The sequence below is a fragment of the Suncus etruscus genome, chromosome 4, assembly GCF_024139225.1.
Source record: "Suncus etruscus isolate mSunEtr1 chromosome 4, mSunEtr1.pri.cur, whole genome shotgun sequence".
Taxonomy (NCBI): Eukaryota; Metazoa; Chordata; class Mammalia; order Eulipotyphla; family Soricidae; genus Suncus; species Suncus etruscus.
In genome coordinates, this window is record NC_064851.1 from 80801834 (window position 1) to 80822827 (window position 20994).

The 20994-nt window shown below is 42.5% G+C and overlaps 1 protein-coding gene and 1 non-coding gene across 2 annotated transcripts in view; one reads left to right on the top strand and one right to left on the bottom strand.

The window, feature by feature from the left end:
- RPF2 (ribosome production factor 2 homolog) overlaps positions 1–19852 on the top strand; it is a 47764-nt gene extending 27912 nt beyond the window's left edge. The window contains exons 8-10 of the mRNA XM_049771215.1: positions 7983–8085; positions 18564–18708; positions 19663–19852. Coding sequence (XP_049627172.1) covers positions 7983–8085; positions 18564–18708; positions 19663–19842 — 428 coding nt within the window. The 3' untranslated portion in view covers positions 19843–19852. The remainder of the gene's footprint in view (positions 1–7982; positions 8086–18563; positions 18709–19662) is intronic.
- On the bottom strand, positions 29–133 carry LOC126007488 (U6 spliceosomal RNA). The gene has a single exon (XR_007495053.1). It is a non-coding gene; the product is annotated as a U6 spliceosomal RNA (small nuclear RNA).
- Positions 19853–20994: the final 1142 nt, after the last annotated feature.

Genomic DNA, 20994 nt, shown 5'->3' on the forward strand with positions numbered 1-20994 from the left:
CTCTCGGCCCCAGTTATTTTTTTTTTTTTTAAATATGGAACGCTTCATGAATTTGCGTGTCATCCTTGCACAGGGGCCATGCTAATCTCTGTATCGGTCCAAATTTTAGTATATGTGCTGCCAAAGCGAGCACCATCTGAACAGTTTTTATTATTATATTTTCATTTTATTTATTTTGCTTCCACTAGATGGCAGTATAACCACATAATGCAATAATGAGGAGTAAAGTAGTGAAAAAGGAAAAAGCAGTTTAGGGACAAAAGAAAAATAGAGATTGTTGGACAGCAAAAGAAGCCTAATCTTCTCATTATAAATTTAGTGGCAGGCTTTTTAATTCCCATGATGTCTTGAAATGTAGTAAAATAGAAAATTTTTATTGTTTTGTTTTGGAGCCACACCTAGCAGTGCTCAGGGATTACTCCTAGCTTTGTATCCAGGAATCATTCCTGGAAGGCTCAGGGGTCTATATGGGCTGCTGATGATCAAACCTAGGTTAGCCATATGTAAAGCAAATGCCCTATCCACTATACTATGTCTCTAGTCCCAGGAAAAGATAAATTTTTTGTTTGTTTTTGGTCCACATCTGGTAGTGCTGAGGCCTTACTCCTGGCTCTGTTCTCAAAAATCATACCTGGCAGGCTTGGAGTATTATATAGAATGCGAGGGATCTAACCCAAATCAGCTGCATGCAAGGCAAATGCCCTATTCCCTGTGCTATTACTCTGGCCCTGAGAATCTTTCTTTTTTCTTTTTGAATTTTGAATCATTGTGAGATAGTTACAAAGTTGTTCATGCTTGAGTTTCAGTCATACAGTATCCAACACCCATTCCTTCACTAGTTATATTTCCTGCCTCCAGTGTCTCCAGTTTGCTTCTTTCCCCCTCTTACATATGGCAGATATTTTTCTTCTCTCTCTCTCTCTCCCTCTCCCTCTCTCTCTCTCTCTCTCTCTCTCTCTCTCTCTCTCTCTCTCTCTCTCTCTCTCTCTCTCTCTCTCTCTCTCTCTCTCTCTCTCTCTCTCTCTCTCTCTCTCTCTCTCTCTCTGTCCCCCTCTCCCTCCCCCTTTCCCTCTCCCTCTCTCCCTCTCCTTTTTTTCCTTTTTAAACACTGGTTTGCAATATGGTTACTGAGGGAGTATCATGTTTATCAATTTACCTTCTTTCAGCCCCCAATTCTTTCCAGTGTGATAGATTATTCCTAACTATTACTCTCATAGTGGTCCCTTCTCTGTCCTAATTGCACTCCCTAATTTTTGTGGCAGGCTTTCTATCATGGACCAGTCTCCCTGGTCATCATCTTTATTGTCTTTGGGTAATATTAACATATTTTTATATATATTCCACAAGAATTCTCTATCCTGATCCTTTGATTCATTTCATTCAATATAATATTCTTCATATTCATCCATGTATAAGCTAATTTCATGACTTTATTTTTCCTACTAGCTTATGATGTTCCATTGTGTAGATGTATCAATTTCTTTATCCATTCATCTATTTTCAGGTGCTTTGGTTGTTTTCAGATTCTGTGTGAATAGTGCTGTAGTGAACATAGGAGTGCAGATGCCTTTTCTACATTTTTAGGCCCCTAGGGTATATTTCCAGGAGCATTATTACTGGGTTATATAGAAGTTCAGTTTCTAGGTTTTTTTTGTTTTTGTTTTTGTTTTGGTCACATCCAGCAGTGCTCAGGGGTTACTCTTGCCTCTGGGTTCAGAAATCACTCATGACAGGCTTGGGGGACCATGTGGGGTCCTGGGGACCATCTCAGGTTGGCTGCGTGCAAGGCAAATGCCCTACCACTGTGCTATCTCTCTGGCCCAGTTTCAGTTTTTTGAAGAATATCCATAATTATTTTCCAAAAGGGTTGGACCAGTCTAAATTCCTACGCACAGTGAATGAGAGTCCCTTTCTCCCTTCATCCATGCCAGCACCTATCTTCTTTTTTTTTTTTGAGTCACACCCGGCAGTGCTCAGGGGTTACTCCTGGCTCAATGCTCAGAAATCGCTCCTGGCAGGCTCAGGGGACCATATGGTGTGCCAGGATTCTAACCATCAACATTCTGCATGCATTCTCCATGCTATCTCTCCGGCCCCTATCTTATTCTTCTTGATGTGTGACAATCACTGGTGTGAATTGATATCTCATTATGTTTTTTTTTTCCCTTTGTAGGTTTTTTGTTTGTGTGTTTTGGGGGCCACATCCATGACGCTCTGTAAAATAAAAATAAAAATATATAATCCATGAGTTGGATAAGGCTGCCCAGTTAAAGTTTCATTTGTCTGCTCTTTGCCTTATGGCGTTTCTCTGCCCTGTGCTCATTCTCTGCCAAGTGCTCAATCTCCAGCTCCAAGGCCATAACCCCACCCACTAGGGTGGGGGTAGGTCCTTTACTCCAGGTAGGCTTTTACATACCAAAACAAACAAAAAAAAGAAATTACTCTGGCAGGCATATGAGATGTCTGGGATTGAATTTGGGTCAGACACATTGGAGGCAAACACTCTACCCAGTGTGTATTGCTCCAGCCCCTCGTAGTTTTGGTTTGCATATTCCTTATGATTAATGATGTGAAAAAAATTTTATGTGCCTTTTGGCCATCTGTATTTCTTTTATTTTAGGACATGTCTGTTCATCGGGAAAGAAAAAAATTTTTTTTGGGGGGGGGGGTCACACCTGGCAGCGCTCAGGGGTTACTCCATGCTATCTCTCCCGCCTGGGAAAGAGATTTTTAACAGTAGACTGCATGCAAGACATACACACTAACCACTGTACAATTAATTTCTATGGCCCCAGGAAAGAGAATTTAAACAACAGGGACAATTTTTTCTTCTAGAAAGGTTTTTCTTTTACATTCATCAGAAAGGGCTCAGAGTGGTTAGGACATTTGCCTTGGATATGACCAACTCAGGTTCGATCTTCAGCATTCCATCTGTCCCCTGAGAACAGAGCCGGGAGTAATCTTTAAGCACTACCAGGTGTGGCCCCAAAACTAACAAAATACCCTCAAGATCTAAAAGAAAAGTTAGTTTCCTTTACTTCTGTATTTATTGCCAGATACATACATATATATATATATATTTTTTTTTTTTTTTGGTTTTTTGGACCACACCCATTTGATGCTCAGGGGTTACTCCTGGCTAAGCACTCAGAAATTGCCCCTGGCTTGGGGGGACATTATGGGACGCCGGGGGATCCAACCGCGGTCCTTCCTTGGCTAGCGCTTGTAAGGCAGACACCTTACCTCTAGCGCCACCTCTCCGGCCCCACATATTTTATATTTTATATTTATATTTTATACATATTTATATACATTATCTTATATGACCAAGTTACTAGTCAGTTATAGATTAGTTGTAAATATTCCTTTTAAGGCCTGCCCAAAATTTAACTGTCCACAGGGTTATTTTCTCCACGACTTTTATTAATGGTAGCGGTCATTGTTCTTTATTTGGGCAGTGGGTAGGTCTCTCAAGAATGCATCAGGAAGTAGGGGTTAGGAGGAACACTCCAGACAGTCAATATATGATTCTTGTTTACTGCCATATTAGGACCCACCAACAAATTCACCACCAGATTCACACCAGCCTCCATAATTCTATCTTAGTCCTTGTACTGTGCAGTGCTGCTAAATGAATCAGGGTGTCCTGACCCTTCTGTGGTCTCCCCAACCTCATTGCTTTACTTTTTTAAACCTTACTTTCTAATTCTTACTCTTTTTTTTTTTTTTGGATTTTGGTCCACACACCTGGTGATGCTAAGGGGTTACTCCTGACTATGCGCTCAGAAATCTCTCCTGGCTTGGGGGACCATATGGGACGCCAGGGGATCGAACTGTGGTCTGTCCTAGGCTAGCGTGGGCAAGCAGCCACTTTACTGCTTGCATCACCCTCTGGTCCCTAATTCTTACTCTTCTTAAGATATATAAAATAGGGCCCGGAGAGACAGCACAGCGGTGTTTGCCTTGCAAGCAGCTGATCCAGGACCAAAGGTGGTTGGTTCGAATCCCGGTGTCCCATATGGTCCCCCGTGCCTGCCAGGAGCTATTCTGAGCAGACAGCGAGGAGTGACCTCTGAGCACCGCCGGGTGTGACCCAAAAACCAAAAAAAAAAATTAAAAAAAAAAAAAAAAGAAATATAAAATAGGCTGGAGAGATACACAGTGGTAGGGCATTTGCCTTGCATGCAGAAGGACGGTGGTTTGAATCCCGGCATCCCATATGGTCCCCCGAGCCTGCCAGGAGTGACCCCTGAGTGCTGTTGGGTGTGAACCAAAAACCAAAAATATATATATAAATTAATAAAAATAACTCCTAGATTAGGTTGTATAATATTAAATCAATCCCTTCTAGAGCTCTACAAAGTCAATTACATTAGTCTTCTTGGGTTGTCATATCAAAATATCAGATAGCTTAAATAACAAACTTATTTTGTTACTGATTTGATGGTTTAAATCCCAAGATTAAGTTTTCTGGTGAAGAGGCTAGGAGATAGTATGGCAGTTAGAGTTCATGTGAGGCAAGTTGACCTGGATTTGGTTCTTGGCACCAACTGGTCTTCCTCAGCATTCTCGAGTGCAGTTCTGGAGACCGCCAAAGTACCCTAGAGTATGGCTTTGGATACTCCCAGCACTGTTGGGTTGCACTGGGTAATTCCTGCCATCACAGGGCCCAAACAGCACTGCATTCTTGGGTACTTGAATTGCAAGACGAGGCCCAGTTAACCAAGAAGGCTCTTCTCTTTTTTCTGTGTGCACATAAGGCTTTTCTTTTTCAAGTAGAAGTAGAGGGATCAAAAAAAAAAAAAAAGATTTTTTTCTAATAGTTTGATTATGGTAAGGCTGGTAAGGCTCAGAGTTTATTCTTGGCAGGACTCAGGAAGATCGAGTGGGATGCAAGGGATTGAATCTAGATTGGCCCACCTTCAATGCCTTCATCTGTGCTTTCTCTCCAGCCCCAGTAGTATCTCTTCCAACACAGCCCTTTAATTCTATGGGATTAGAGGACTCATCCTTATAGCATCTCATTTAACTGTAATTTTTTTTAGGAGGTATTATCTCAAACAAAGACTTACTAGGGACTATAGGCCTTGTTAACATAGGAATTTGAGAAATGTGAAAGGAGGGGGCTGGAGAGATAGCATGGAAGTAGGGTGTTTGCCTTGCATGCAGAAGTACAGTGGTTCGAATCCCAGCATCCCATATGGTCCCCCAAGCCTGCCAGAAGCGATTTTTGAGCATAGAGCCAGGAGGAGCCCCAGAGCGCAGCCAGGTGTGACCCAAAAGCCAAAAAGAAAAAAAAAAAAAAGAAAAAAAGAAATGTGGAGGGCACTAACATTTACAATACTGTGATAATATTCCTGTGTTATAGGAAATAATAAAGACGTTGTTAATAAAGATGTTGTTAATAAAGAAATTGATTTCCATTAAATAACTTGCTTATAGGAGGGACTGATAATATCAATATCAGGATATGATATAAGTTTCTTTCTTTGCCACTATTAGCCTGATCTTAATACTTATTTCCAGGTAGTACTGTACTCAGTGACATAGCATACTTGATGGACATACTTAAATTCAACATCATATTATTTCTTGGGCTCCTATTGAACTATTAATTCAGACTTATGACAAAGGCTCTTTTCCTCCATGACTCTCAACATAATTTGTTCTTGTAGTTCTTTGTAGTTATATCCTGTTAGGATAGAAATGACTGCTTTGAAGTGACTTCAAACAGTTCTTTTTTTGGTATGATTATGTCTCCAGCTCAGTATGCAGGTTTACTTAATTTTTCAATTTTTATTTTTGCTTCTGTTTTTTTGTTCCATCTAGTAGTGTTCAAATCTTACTTGAAAGTTAGAGATACTCTTGTTGGGGCTTGGAGGTCCTTATGGGGTACTGGGGAATCTAACTTGAGTGAGCTGCATTCAAGACAAGTACCCTACCAACTATGCTATTGCTCTGGTATCATGTACCCTTTTCGGTTTTTGGTTTTGTTTTTTGGACCACACTCAGCAGAACTCAGGGGTTACTCCTGGTAGGTTTGGGGCCATATTGATGCCAGGGATAGATCCTAGTTGGCCACATGCAAGGCATAAAAATGGCCTACCCGTTGTACTTCACTCCGGCCCTTTTTCTCAGCCAAGTATTCTTGTATTTCCACTTGTCTCATTGGGGTTCATATTTTTTAGTTACAGATTGAGGGGCTCAAACTCAATTGCTGCATCCTCAAACTGATTTCACTTGTTATTTTTCTTTGGACAATTGGACTACACTAGGCAGTGCTCAGGAGCTACTTTTGGTTCTGTGCTTGGGGGTTGCTCCCACTAGAGCTTGCAGCCATAAGCAAAGCAAGTCCTTAACTTCATTAGTTCCCTGCTTTTTGTGTGTGTGTGTGGGGGGGGGGGGTTGTCTTCCTAATTTTAAGCAAGTTTATTTAGTAATCATAGTGTTGATCACAAGATTTTTCTCTTGACTCCTTGGGCTTGGGAAATCGTTAAGTGGTCCTCAGAGACCCAGGGTCCCTTCCCACTGATCCTTGGCCAGCTTGGCCAACATTTCAGTGCTGGTGCTCAAGGATCCTCTGTTGCTTGGGCCCCATGGTGTCATTTACCTAGGTCACCCTGGGGGTGCTGGGGACAGGGGGTTCTAGGGTTGTTCCTGGTGATTCTTGGGGGACCCTGTAATGCTGGGATTGAGCCAGCGTCTATAACATGCATGATCTTTATCCCTTTCAGTTCCTAAGTTGACTCATTTTTACAAGGAAACTATGTCTTGTGGAAAATAGTGTATAAAAACGTTAAAAAGGACACAGTAATCATGACTGCATATAATTTAAAATTTTTTGTCGCTAGGGTATGGTTTGCATACTGGGTAAATAGTCTACTTAATCACTTCAGTGATTCCATTCTTTATTAATTTATAAAGCTTGTTATTTTTTACTTAGATACTTAAGATTTCTTGTAAAATTTTCTTGCATTGTTAACCTTCCCATAAAACAAAGGTAGTTTGGTTAAATAGTCTAAGCTTCAGGATGGAAAGACAGTACAGGTAAGCACTTACCTTGCATGTGCTTTACTTTTTGTTCCATCCCTGTGCCACATCCTATAAGCCCCACCAAGAATGAGTGATCCCTGAGAATTGCCAGGTTTGCTGCCTCTCATTCTACTACCCCCAGTTTTCTAACTTGAACAACTCCTTTTGGGGGGTAGTTTTTGGGTCACATCTGGTAATGCTCAGGGGTTACGCCTAATTCTGACACCTGTACTGGTAGAGTTTAGGGGGGCCTTATTGGATATTGGGGATCAAACCTGGGTCACCAATTTGCAAGGCAAGAGCCCTACCCATTGTACTATCTCTCTGGCCCACTTTTTTTTTTTTTGATATTTGCATCTAAACCTGTCTTTGAGGAACCAGAGTGATAGCACAGCGGTAGGGCATTTGCCTCGCATGCAGCCGACCCAGGACAGACCCGGGTTCAAGTCTCAGCATCCCATTTGGTCCCCGAGTCTGCCAGGAATGATTTCTGAGCACAGAACCAGGAGTGACCTCTGAGCACGGCCTGGTGTGGCCCAAGATTGATAGATAGATAGATAGATAGATAGATAGATAGATAGATAGATAGATAGATAGATAGATAGATAGATAAAACACCTGTCTTTGAGTTTAAAATTTTATTCCCTGAGAACATGGTGTATCTTTGCTAAGCATTATGGTGGGAACCATAATAATAATAATAATAATAATAATAATAAAAACCCTAGTAATAAGATCACAGATTAAATGATGTGGAAATACAGCTTTCATACAGTTCTCGGTCATAGATCTTGGGTTATTTCACTCTTCAGACAAGTTTTGGTACATAATGGGAACATATAGAATATGACTTCTGTAAATGTTTTTTTTCCAGCTTAAATTTTCTGTGTATTGAATTTTAAGGCTTACAAGACTTTTTTTTTTTTAAACCATCTCATATGTGCTTTTAGATTTCTTCAGAGGCCCCACTGTTTCAAATATCCGGCTGGCTGGTTTAGAGTATGTTCTGCACTTCACTGCGCTGAATGGAAAGATTTACTTTCGAAGCTATAAGTAAGTGCATTTCTTGGCATGTTTTTGATAATCCTCTGGGCTAGCACTTCATTGTGACTTTGTATAGGATTCAGACTCAGAATTGGTGTTTGGCCAACAGTTGTTTGTAGGGTTTGCAGGATTGTAGTGGCAGCAGCTTTATGCCAGTCCTCAAGTCTGTCATAATTCCTCTGCTGACTCTGCTTTGAAAGCCCTGCTTTACTATGTCGGTGAGTGCCACCGCCGCCTTCTGAGCTGTGACACTGCTTTTGGCTTCACTTTCCCTGTTTTCATAGAGTAGATCCTTACTTTTCTTGACTAGATTTTGAGCACCAAGCCACAAGTTTTAATTAGGTTAGCCGAAGCAAATTTCAAGGCTCTAAGAATCTTTAATCTGAAAGGAGGAAGAAGATTCAGTAACTAGATTCCTTTTACAAGTCTCTTGCTCCAACCTAAGATTTCTAGCTATACCTCACCACAGCCTAATGTTAAGTCAAACCAGCTGATTTGTGTTGATTTTAAAAGCATTACTAATCACATGGTAGAATTGTGTCTTTTGAGGTAAGCATAGCTTTTTTCTTCTTAGAAATAAAAGTATTGGACTGCAGGGATAGCTCACTGAGCTGTACTGGCATGCTTTGCATGTAGGAATCTTGATTCTGCACCACAAAATCCCCTGAGTCACTGGAAGTGTCACCTGAGCACCTCTGGATCTGTCCCCTGTCCTGCGCAAATCTAAAACTGTTGTATGCAAGCACCATGGGTTTAATCCCCAGTAACTCATAGTCATCTTTGGGAGTGACCCTGTAATACCAAGCTGGGTTACCCCTTAAGCAGTGCTTGGTGTGCCCCCTCCCCCACAAAAAACTCCAAAAAGTATTCTATTGCTAGAGCCTGTCTTCTTTATTTTTTGAGGGGGTTGGTTAGGGTCACATCTGGGTACTCAGGGTCCGTTCATGGCTCTGTGTTCAGTAGTGACCCCTGGCAGTGTTCAGGATACATATGTGGTATCGGGTACTCAGTTCTGTTTGGTGGCGTGCAAGACAAGTGCCTTAACCTCTGTACTATCTTCTGGCCACTAGAACCTGCACTTTTCTAGGAAATATATATATCTTTTTTTCCTAGGATTTTGTGACTCTCACAAAGTACCCTTTGAGGGGGGTGTTTGCTTTTATAGTTATAACCAATCATACTCAGGGTTTATTTCTGGCTCTACTCAGGGGATTATATGGGACACTGGGGGTTGAACTCAAGTAAGGCATTTGTAAAGCAAGCAGATGCCTTAATGCTTGCGCCACCACTCCAGCCCTCCCACTGTGGTTTGGGTTTTTTTTTTTTAGTGTTGGAGGTGGGGCGATGTTTGACCACACTTAGCAGTTCTCTTAGGCTACTCCTGGCTCTGTGTTTGGGAGGATCAAGAAGTTCTAGGAATTGAACCAGAGTCTGCTGGATGGATGGATGGATGGATGTAAGGCAAATATGTTAACCTCTGTATTATCTCTTTGGCCCCTGCTTACATCTTTTCATCATCAGCATTCTCTTAAAAATAGCAATTGAGCTCAACACATCCTAGCCTCAGCACAATATTTGCAGTTTCAGCCCTTTCTGGAAAATTGGCATAGTCTGACCTCCATAACCATTTATATCCTGTTATGAGTCCACTTTCCTTGTACATACAGTGAATTCTTGGTGTTTTTTTTGTTTTGTTTTTTGTTTTGTTTTGTTTTGTTTTTTTTGTGTGCCCCTTTGTGAGGGTTAACAGTTGCCACGTTTCTTATAGAAAGTCTGCCAGTTGGACCAGAGCTATAGCACGGTGGTAGAGCATTTGCCTTGCACACCACCAATACAGGACAGATCCTGGTTCGAATCCTGGCCTCCCATATTGGCCACCAAACCTGCCAGGAATGACTTCTGAGTGTAGAGCCAGGAGTAACCCCTGAGCACTGCCAGGTGTGAACCAAAAACCAAATAGAAAAGAAAGAAAGTCTGCCAGGGCTAGAGAGATAGTACAGTGGTAGCACGCAGCCAACCTAGGTTCAACCACGTATAGTTACCCATTACCAACCCCTCGCTCCCCATTTTAAAAAGTCTGGCAGGTTAGGGGATGGAGCAATAGCATAGTAGTAGGGCATTTGCCTTGCACATAGGTGACCCAGGACTGACCTGGGTTCAATCCCCGGTGTCCCATATGGTTCCCTGAGCCAGGAGCGATTTCTGAGCGCATATCTAGGAGTAACCCCTGAGTGTCACCAGTGTGGCCCCAAAACATGAAAACAAAAACAAACAAAAAATCTGGCAGTTTTTTAAGAACAGTTTACATGCTTGTGAGAGCATTATCCATGGAACAAATAAAAGTTCCTTCTTTAGGGGCCCGGAGAGATAGCACAGCGGCGTTTGCCTTGCAAGCAGCCGATCCAGGACCAAAGGTGGTTGGTTCGAATCCTGGTGTCCCATATGGTCCCCCGTGCCTGCCAGGAGCTATTTCTGAGCAGACAGCCAGGAGTAATCCCTGAGCACCGCCGGGTGTGGCCCAAACCCCCCCCCCCCAAAAAAAATAAAAAAGTTCCTTCTTTAGTCTGTTTGAATTTTCAAACTTGATATTGGGCTTTTTCTTCCCACATACTCGGCCCATTGAAATTTCTCTTCCAGCCCCATTTGTAGGAACTTTAAGAATGTCTTAGAGGGCTAAGGACATGGTTCCAGTAATAAAGCACATACCTGATATGTGACGGTGTAGAAATCTGGGCTACAGTATGACACTGGGAGGGGAAAATATATTCCCAAATAAGTGATCCCTATTAGAGAACAAGAAATAAAATGAATCATAATTTTTATGGGGAGTAATACAAATTGGTCAGAAGACATAAATTCCCAGATAGAAAACGAATGTCTTAGTTGGAGTGATAGCACAGTGGTAGGGTATTTGCCTTGCATGCAGCTAACCCAGGACGGACCTGGATTCAATCCCTAGTGTCTCATTTGGTCCCCTGAGCCAGGAGCACAGAGCCAAGGTGAGCGCCACCGAATGTGACCCAAAAACAAAAAAGAAAAGAAAAAGAAAGAAACAAATGTCATATATCATGGAAACACAGCGTGGTAACTTTAATTAATAATATAATATTTTAGGGCAAGAGAGATTGTATTTCAGGTAAGACACTTGTCATGCATGTGGTCAATCTGGGTTTGAGCTCCAATACCTCATATGTTCTCCTGAGGACCTCTAGAAGTGATCCCTGAGAATAGAGGTCAGGAGTAAGCCTTGAGCACTGCTGGGTGTGCCCCCTTCCCAATAATACTGTATTAGACATTTGAATGTTACTAAGCTAGTAACTTAAAAGTTCTTATCATGGGGCCGGGCGGTGGCGCAAGAGGTAAGGTGCCTGCCTTGCCTGCGCTAGCCTTGGACGGACCACAGTTCGATCCCCCGGCGTCCCATATGGTCCCCCAAGCCAGGAGCAACTTCTGAGCGCATAGCCAGGAGTAACCCCTGAGCGTTACCGGGTGTGGCCCCCCAAAAACAAAAAACAAAACAAAACAAAACAAAACAAAAAAAAAAAAAAGTTCTTATCATGTGGAAACAGTGAATAGCTCAGTGGTTTGTGGTGCATGCTTTGCATGTGCCAGAGTTTCGGATTTGTTGATTAGTAATGCTTGATCCCATGAGCAACTGACTCCTAGCACTAAAGGGTATAATCAGAAACAGAACAAAAAATGTTCTCATCACAATAACATTTTGTGGGGCTGGGAGTGATAGTACAATGTAGGGCTTTTGCTTTGCCAATCTGGGATGGACCTGGATTTGATCCCCAGCATCCCATATTGTCCCCCGAGTTTGCCAGGAGCGATTTCTGAGTACAAAGCCAGGAATAACCCCTGAGCTCTGCTCTGTTGGCCCCCAAACAGCAAACAAACAAACAGCATTTTGTGGGGCCAAAATGTATCATTTTGTTGTTGTTTGTTTGTTTGTTTGGGGCCACACCTGGTGTTGCTTGGGGCTTACTCCTGGCTCTCTACTCGGAATTATTCCTGGAGTTGCTTTCTCCCTATGTGGTGTTGAGGATCAACTGGGGTAGGTCCAGTGCACTCCTGTGCTGTATCTCTGGCCACTGTGGGGCTCTATAACTCCTGAGCCTGTCTTGGGAGACACTCCACATATCCCAAAAAAAGCATTTTATGAGCATGGTGACAGAATTTTTTGGATCTGGAGTCATACTGCTAGTGCTCAGGCATCACTCCTAATGGTGCTGGGGATTGCATGTGTAAAGTATGAGTTCTGGTCCTTTGAGCAAGCTCCATTACTCATGGTGTGGATGGTATCTAGAAATATTGATAGTTTTCTAGTGTATACAGGTATTAAATCATATTGTACACCAGAAACTGTTTTATGTGGCTGGTCAACTCAAGTTGGAACCTGGCACCCCACATGATGCCTGAGCACCTTAAGGAATAAGTCCTGCTCGGATCCTGCTTGGACCCAAATTACTTTTTCATCCATCCTCTCCTCTCCCCATGCTCCCCTTTTGGGGAGTCACTCTTGGCTCAGTGCTCAGGTTTTACTATAGGTAGTGTTTTGGGGAACCATGTGGTACTAGGGACTGGACTTTAGTTTTTGCATGCAGAGCTGTGGTCAGCCAGAATTTGCCTGTGATGGTAGTCTCACTCAGAATGGAGATGCTAGAATTATAGTTGCCACATGAAGGATGCTGGGGACCTGAACCTATAGCATAACCAAATGGTTACATACCACTTGGTTATTTCTCTGAACTCTCAGACACATTTTTAAATGTGTTTTCAAAATATTGATCCTGATATAGTTCAGCATTATAATTTACTTGGAGGTTTTGAAAATGTGGGTACAACCACTTAATATGACGGTTGGTCTCTGTCCCCATATCAAAACATCAGTTAGCTTCTTGGGAAGCTACCCTGATAACAGCCAACTTGAACTTCTAAAATAGAGTGAGAGGTCAGTCTTATCACTATTAAAAGAGTATCCTTGGGGCCGGAGCAGTAGCACAGTAGTAAGGCATTTGCCCTACATGCAGCCTGCCTGGGATGGACCCAGTTTTGATTTCCAGCATCCCCATATGGTCCCCGAGCCTGCCAGGAGCGATTTCTGAGAGCAGAACTAGGAGCAACCCCTGAGTGCCGCCGAGTGTGCCCCCACCCTGTGAAAAAAAGTATCCTTAGGGTTCTTTGTTTTATTTTGATTTTTACCATACCTAGTAGTTTTCAGGGGCTATTTCAACTCTGCTGGGGGTTGTTCTTGCTGGTGTTCAGGGGGACCATGTGGTTCCAGGAATTGAACTCCGGCTTTCTTTGTGCAAAGCTTGTGTTTTTTTTGGTTTTTTGTTTTTGTTTTTGTTTTATGCATATTTTTCCTTTTTTTTTGTTTATTTTTTTGTTGTAAGAATTTATTCAAGAGACAAAATTGATTAACATATTGAGGTAAACTGACATAATATAGTAACATAACAACATATAATTAATATAATATAATAATACATGTAAGTCAAAGAACATTTCTAAATAAAACACAATTTTTTTTGTTTTGTTTTTGGGCCACACCCGGCAGTGCTCAGGGGTCACTCCTGGCTGTCTGCTCAGAAATAGCTCCTGGCAGGCACAGGGGACCATATGGGACATCTTGATTCGAACCAACCACCTTTGGTCCTGGATCAGCTGCTTGCAAGGCAAACACTGCTGTGCTATCTCTCTGGGCCCAAAACACAATTTTTTTTTTTATCATAATGACTTACATATCTTTCACAGTAGTATTTAGGTACATATTAACATTGAATCGGGGGACTATCCATCACCCCCAGTGTTGTCCTCCCTTCATCCCTGTTCCCAAGCATATATCCCTTTATTCCTCCTTTATCCCCCAGAATGCTAGTTTAACTAAAAGGAGCATATGTTAACACTAATGTAAACCTTTTTTTTTTTTTGCAGTTCCAGATATTTTTACTAGTGGTTTCTTAAAGGTTTAGAGTCAAAGGAGCACTGTATAAACAATGTTAGAGTGGCAATTATCGTTTGCATGGGCCCACCAAAGTATGGGGATCATGGAAAGGAATAACTTTTGGCCTGACTACAAGGAGACCTTACCCCTGAAGTTTCCTGACATAAGACCATTTCTAGGCTCCAGGCAAACTAGTTTGTCCAATCCTGGTCATTGTCTGTAGTGCCCATACAGTTATATTCTTCACAGTCTCTGTTGTTGGTATCCTGTTTCTGTATTGAAGGTCCTGGAATCTGTATATCCTACAATGAAGTCAGGATGGTGCGGAGTGGCATCTAATTTCAACTCAGAATTAAAGGGCAACGCAGAAAGCCCTGTCCAGTACGCAGGTCATTGTTGTTGTATAAATCTTCTCAGTGTTAAGGGAAGACTCTTTTGAGTAAATCGATGTCAGAGCAGCATTAGGGTCTTCCCTGGTAGAGAATTGCTTCCAGGTGATGACATAGACAACTTTGGGTGTTTCGTAGATGGCTTCCCTGGTTCAGGGGTGACTGGAAAATGCCCAAACCTCTGAGACCTGTGCCAGGTCATCATGTCAATGTTCAGGGTGTAAGGTTCCATTGCACCACTAGATTTGTGTGTTCCTATCTCTATTAGATAAGAACTTATTTGTATGTATAGTATTTTCCATTTTAATATGCCCATGCAAACAAGGAATAATGCCACCTGGCATTACCAGCGCATAAGGGGGCCGCAGGAACAAGTCCAACAATCCCCGTGACCTGGTTCAAACATAAGCATTAAACTGAGGTACTCTTTCACCAACATTCCTTATTGAACAGTTAGCAAAGAGAAAAAAAGATAAAAAGTGGGGAAAATAAACAATCTAACTTAAGACAGTGGACACAATTGTCACCGTTTAAGAAAATTTGTGTGTTCCCATCTCTATAAGAACGTATTTGTATATATAATTTCCCATTTTAATGTGCCTATGCAAAGGAAGAACAGTATCACATGGCAAGATTGGTGCCTATGGGGATGCTAGAACAAGTCCAACAATCCAATTGACTTGGTTCTTATATAAACATTAAATGGAGGGACACTTCTACAAACGTCCTTATTTAACAAATAACAAAGGGAAGGAAAGATGGAGAGGGACTCTTTCACCAAAATACCTTATTGAGGGCCCGGGGAGATAGCACAGCGGTGTTTGCCTTGCAAGCAGCCGATCCAGGACCAAAGGTGGTTGGTTCAAATCCCGGTGTCCCATGTCCCATATGGTCCCCCGTGCCTGCCAGGAGCTATTTCTGAGCAGACAGCCAGAAGTAACCCCTGAGCACCGCCGGGTGTGGCCCCCCCCCCAAAAAAAAACACCTTATTGAACAGTTCACAAAGAGTAGAAAAGATAAAGAGTGGGGAAAATAAACAATCTAGCTTAAGACAGTGGACTCAATTATCACCGTTTATAGGAACTAATCAGAAACCTAGTATGGTAGCAACAACAGTTACACAATAAAAGAAGGAAGAGGCCAAGAGGCCGTTGAGAATAAACAAGTAGGTAAAGAGTACTGGCCTCTTCCCAGCCTGAGAGTCCATTCTCTCATTTTTATTTTGAAAATATATGGTACCCCCACCTGAAATGGTCTCTTCCCAAACTAAAAGTCCATCTTCCCATGTTATTTTAAATATATGTGGTACAGTGCCCCTGTGCGGTTTTTGAAATGGAGACCAATGAGAAAAAAAATACCAGTGAATGTCACAACGTAATGTCCTGACATACACCAGTGCTGCATTGGCCCGCCATCCACCCCATGTGTCCCCCACTTAGTGTCGGGAGAGAAAGGGGGAAAGCCTGGGCCGGCAACCAGGGAAGACCTGGAGTAGGGGAGGAAATAGGGGAACAGCTGGAGGCCTGCCAAGCCTCCCAGCACCCCCCAAGCTAGGGAAAATGCCTGCGGTCTGGGGTGTCCCCTAACCCCATACCTGGGAAGAGCCAGCCTCCAGGATCAAAGCACCGGAAGCCAGCTATCTGCCCGGCCCCTCCCTCTGCTCCTCCTCCCTAGAGTAGGGAGGGGGGGCAGCCTGGAGACCCCTAAAAAAGCTTGTGCTTTAATCATATACCTCCTATATGACGCAAAAGGGCTCTTATCTATTTTTTTTTTTTTTTTGCCACATCCAGCAGTGATCAGGGCTTACTCCTGCTTATATACAAGGGAATCGCTCCTGGTAGGCTTGGGGGACATTATATGGTACCATGGATTGAATTCAGGTTGGCTCCATACAAGGCAAGCTACTATTATGGCTCCAGCCCCAGCCTCCCTCCCTCCCTCCCTCCTTCCCTCCTCCCTCCCTCCCTCCCTCCTTCCCTCCCTCCCTCCTTCCCTCCTTCCCTCCTCCCCTCCTTTCCTCCTTCCCTCCTTCCTTCCTTCCCTCCTTCCTTCCTTCCTTCCTTCCTTCCTTCCTTCCTTCCTTCCTTCCTTCCTTCCTTCCTTCCTTCCTTCCTTCCTTCCTTCCTTCCTTCCTTCCTTCCTTCCTTCCTTCCTTCCTTCCTTCCTTCCTCTTTCTTTTTTCTTTCTTTCACTTCGTTTTCTTTTCTTTTCTTTCTTGGTTTGGGTCACACCTGGCAGTGATCAGGGGTTACTCCTGGCTCTGTGCTTAGAAATCGCTCCTATCAGGCTTGGGGGATCACATGAGTTGCTGGGAATAAAACCAGGGTCTGCCCTGCTTTGGCCAAGTGCAAGGCAAATGCCCTACCGCTGTGCTATCGCCCCCCCCCACCCCTTATTTTTTGTTATTTTAGCATTTAAAACAATGAAATACTGAGGCCGGCAAGATAGCATGGAGGTAAGGCATTTGCCTTTCATGCATAAGGTCGGTGGTTAAAATCCCTGCATCCCCTGAGCAGGTCCCCTGAGCCTGCCAGGAGTGATTTCTGAGCATAGAGCCAGGAGTAAGCCCTGAGTGCTGCCGGGTGTGACGACCCCCCCCCCCCCCAAATGAAATACTTCTTTGTTTTGGTTTTTTGTGTGTGTGGTTTTTGGGTCACACCCGGCAGTGCTCAGGGGAAACTCCTGGCTCCATGCTCAGAAATTGCTCCTGGCAGGCTCAGTGGACCATATGGGACACTGGATTCGAACTGATGACCTTCTGCATGAAAGGCAAACGCCTTACCTCCATGCTATCTCTTCGGCCCCAATGAAATACTTCTTAAAAAATTATTAAACTTCTGGGGCCGGCGAGATAGCATGAAGGTAGGGTGTTTGCCTTGCATGCAGAAGGATCGTGATTCGAATCCCGGGATCCCACATGGTCCCCCAAGCCTGCCAGGAGCTATTTCTGAGCGTAGAGCCAGAAGTAGTAACCCTTGAGCACTGCCGGGTGTGACTCAAAACAAACAAACTAACAAAAAAAATTAAACTTCTTTTACTTTTTTTTTTTTTAACTTTTATTCATTTGTGTATATGTGTCTCATGGCCTGTCTGTTGCTCTGCCTTTTCTGCAACCAGTATGGTTATATCCTGTGGATAAAGTCATGTTGGTTTCCACCCGCCTGTGAAATGCTCAGGCACCAAAGAGCTATTAGTGCGCTTTTGCATACCTTTCACTTCCGCTTTCTGGTATTTGTTGCTCTTAAGTATTTCATACTTTGCTTTCTCTTCTCTTATCACCAGTTACCTCTCTCACTCTTCAGGTTTTGTGTGAAAGGCAGATCTTTTATAAACACTGTTTGCTCAGTGTTCAGTTGTTTTTGTTTGGGGTTTGTTTGTTTTGTTTTGTTTTGTTTTTGAGCCACACCCAGTGAGGCTCAGGGGTTACTTCTGGCTATGCGCTCAGAAATCACTCCTGGCTTAGAGGACCATATGGGACACTGGGGGATCAAACTCTGTCTTAGATTAGCACGTGCAAGGCAAATGCCTTACTGCCTGCGCCACCGCTCCGCCCGGGTTTTTTTTTTTTTTTCCTTTTCCATTTGACTGTCAAGCCACTTTGACACAATTTCAACTCAAATAAATGAGTCTTTCAGCTCATTAGACTTTCCAGCTGTTTTGTCGTATCACTCACAAACAAGTTTGCCATTGTCTCTATTCTTTTTTTTTTTTTGGTTAGGGTTAGGGTTCCATTGTCTCTATTCTATCCTTTATATATTTACCATATTCAGAGCTAATTTGACATATGGTATCCAGAAAGTTGTGGTTTTATTATGATTTTAAATTAATTCCAGTCTATAGAGATCTGCTAATGTCTGTACTATGGAAAAAGGTTGATCATCAGTAGCTTTCTCAGAAAGTAGAATGTGTTGGGCCAGAGATACAGTAGAGTGGGTGATAGTATTGTATGCAGCATTTGCCTTGCACGAAGCCAACCCAGGACGGATCCGGGTTTGATTCCTGGCATCCCATATGGTCCCCTGAGCCTGCCAGGAGTGATTTCTGAGCATCTGAGCACCGCTGGGTATAGCCCTAACGCAAATAAAATGTTTTGGTTGATAAGGCTTTTATCTAAGTCAATGCAGCATTTCTTTTTCACTTTCATAAAGGTTGCTGTTGAAGAAATCCGGATGCAAAACACCACGAATTGAACTAGAAGAGATGGGACCCTCATTAGATTTAGTTCTGAGGAGGACACATTTGGCTTCAGATGACCTTTATAAATTAGCTATGAAAGTCCCCAAAGCCCTCAAGGTATGTAACATGCAGATTGGTGCCATGGTTACTTGTATATTTTTTTTATATTATTTGTATATATTACTTGTATATCCTTTTTTCTTTCTAAAAAGGATATACAGTATACTGCATTAAAGGTCATACATATAAAAAGATAAAAAGAATAGATAAAATTAGATTCTTGGAGCCATGAATAGGAGGAAGAAACAAATGAGCCAGTAGCAGAGGACAATAAAAGTCATGATACCTGGCAGGCTTTAAGTGTGACTTAAAGTGAGAACTTTCTGGTAGCTAGGCTACCAATTTTCAGCCAAAAAAAAAAAAAAGAATCTTCTTGATTATTGTGAACACTAGTGATTTTGAGCAAAGAATATATAACTCATAACTGACAGAAAAGTTGTTTTAACTTTTGAATGGCTTTTATAAAGCAAGTGGAAATACCAACAGAGATTGGGACTGGAGCATTTGCCTTACACTCGGCCAACCCGGGATGGATCCAGGTTCAATTCCTGGTATCCCACATAGTCCCTGACTTGCCATGAGCAATTTCTGAGCAAAGAGCCTGGAGTAACCCCTGAGCGCCCTTGGGTGTAGCCAAAAAACGGGGGGGGGGGGGGGGGACAATAGAGATGAAAATGACAGCCACAGTTTTTTTTATACTAAACACAGAACTGTTCTCCATTCATGGCAGTGGTGGTGCTGCTTCTGAGAAATGCTCAGACAGTATGCCTGGGAATTCTTAAATATGCTGAATCTCCAGTCCCATTCTCCACTCATTGAATTAGAGCCTACTTTTAAAAGGTTGCAAGTGATACATTTGCACACTAAGCTTGAGAAGAAAGGCTTTTATTGCATACAGGCTAGATAGCTTTAAGGGGGGTGCTCATTAATGAAGACTTTTAGTAAGATAATTGTATATTAGGGTTTTTTTTTTTACCAGTTTATGATCATAGAGACTTGTTTTTTTCATAGCCAAAGAAGAAGAAAAATATCTCCCATGATACTTTTGGTACAACTTACGGAAGGATTCACATGCAGAAACAAGACCTAAGCAAACTACAAACCAGGAAAATGAAAGGGTTGAAGAAGCGACCTGCAGAAAAGATAACAGAAGACCTGGAGAATAAGTCAAAGCGAATTAAACAAAACTGATGGAACTTAACCAATAGCTGCCTTTTTTATTATACTCTGGTTATTTAACAGAATTATCACACATCAGTCATTTCAGAATTTCTTACACAAACATTTTCTAATTTGTATAAACTATAAATAGCATTATAATACCCAGTTGAAAGTAAATTTCTGAGTTATTATCCCCTCGAGTGTCATTATTTTCACTATGGTAAGTTATTTCACTTCTTAGAGGCTAACACAAATTGTGGGAACCAGAGGTCCTCAAACCCTTCCTTCCTTCCTTCCTTCCTTCCTTCCTTCCTTCCTTCCTTCCTTCCTTCCTTCCTTCCTTCCTTCCTTCCTTCTTTTCTTCTTTTCTTTTCTTTTCTTTTCTTTTCTTTTCTTTTCTTTTCTTTTCTTTTCTTTTGTGGTTTTTGGGTCACACCCGGCAGTACTCAGGGGTTATTCCTGGCTCCAGGCTCAGAAATTGCTCCTGGCAGGCACGGGGGACCATATGGGACACCGGGATTCGAACCGATGACCTCCTGCATGAAAGGCAAACACATTACCTTCATGCTAAGTCTCCAGCCCCTTTTCTTTTCTTTCTTTGCCACACCCAGCGGTACTCAGGGGTTACTCCTGGCAGGCTCGGGGGACCATATGGGATGCTGGGAATTGAACCTGGTTCTGTCCTTGGTTGGCCTTGTGCAAGGCAAACACCTTACGCTGTGCTACCACTTTGGCTCAAACTTATTCTCTTAACTACCATCTTTTAAGAAGAATTATTGCTCTAGGTCCCTGAAAATCCACTGTTTGCTAAAAAGCAAACAGAGATTGTGCTTTCCCCTATTCCCACCCTGAGCTGTGTTGAGGCTGTTACCATTCCATCTCTCCTTCGCTGTGTCACACTTTGAAAATGATTGGCTGGAGCATAGTCCTGCATTAGATTCCTGTAGCTACAGACTCCTGAGCTGGAGGGTGACTCACAACAACTAAAGAACATAAATGTTTCTCCCTAGATCTTCCCTCAAGGAAACCTATTTTATTTGCAAAGCACCTAAGGAAGGCTTTTCAGAACCAACCATTGTTATTTGAAGAGAATTTCTGGCCTAGGTTGGAGTTACATAGTTACAGAGAGGAAGTATATCTGGCAGTTGACGCTCTTATTTCTTGATACTTTGAACCTGGCTT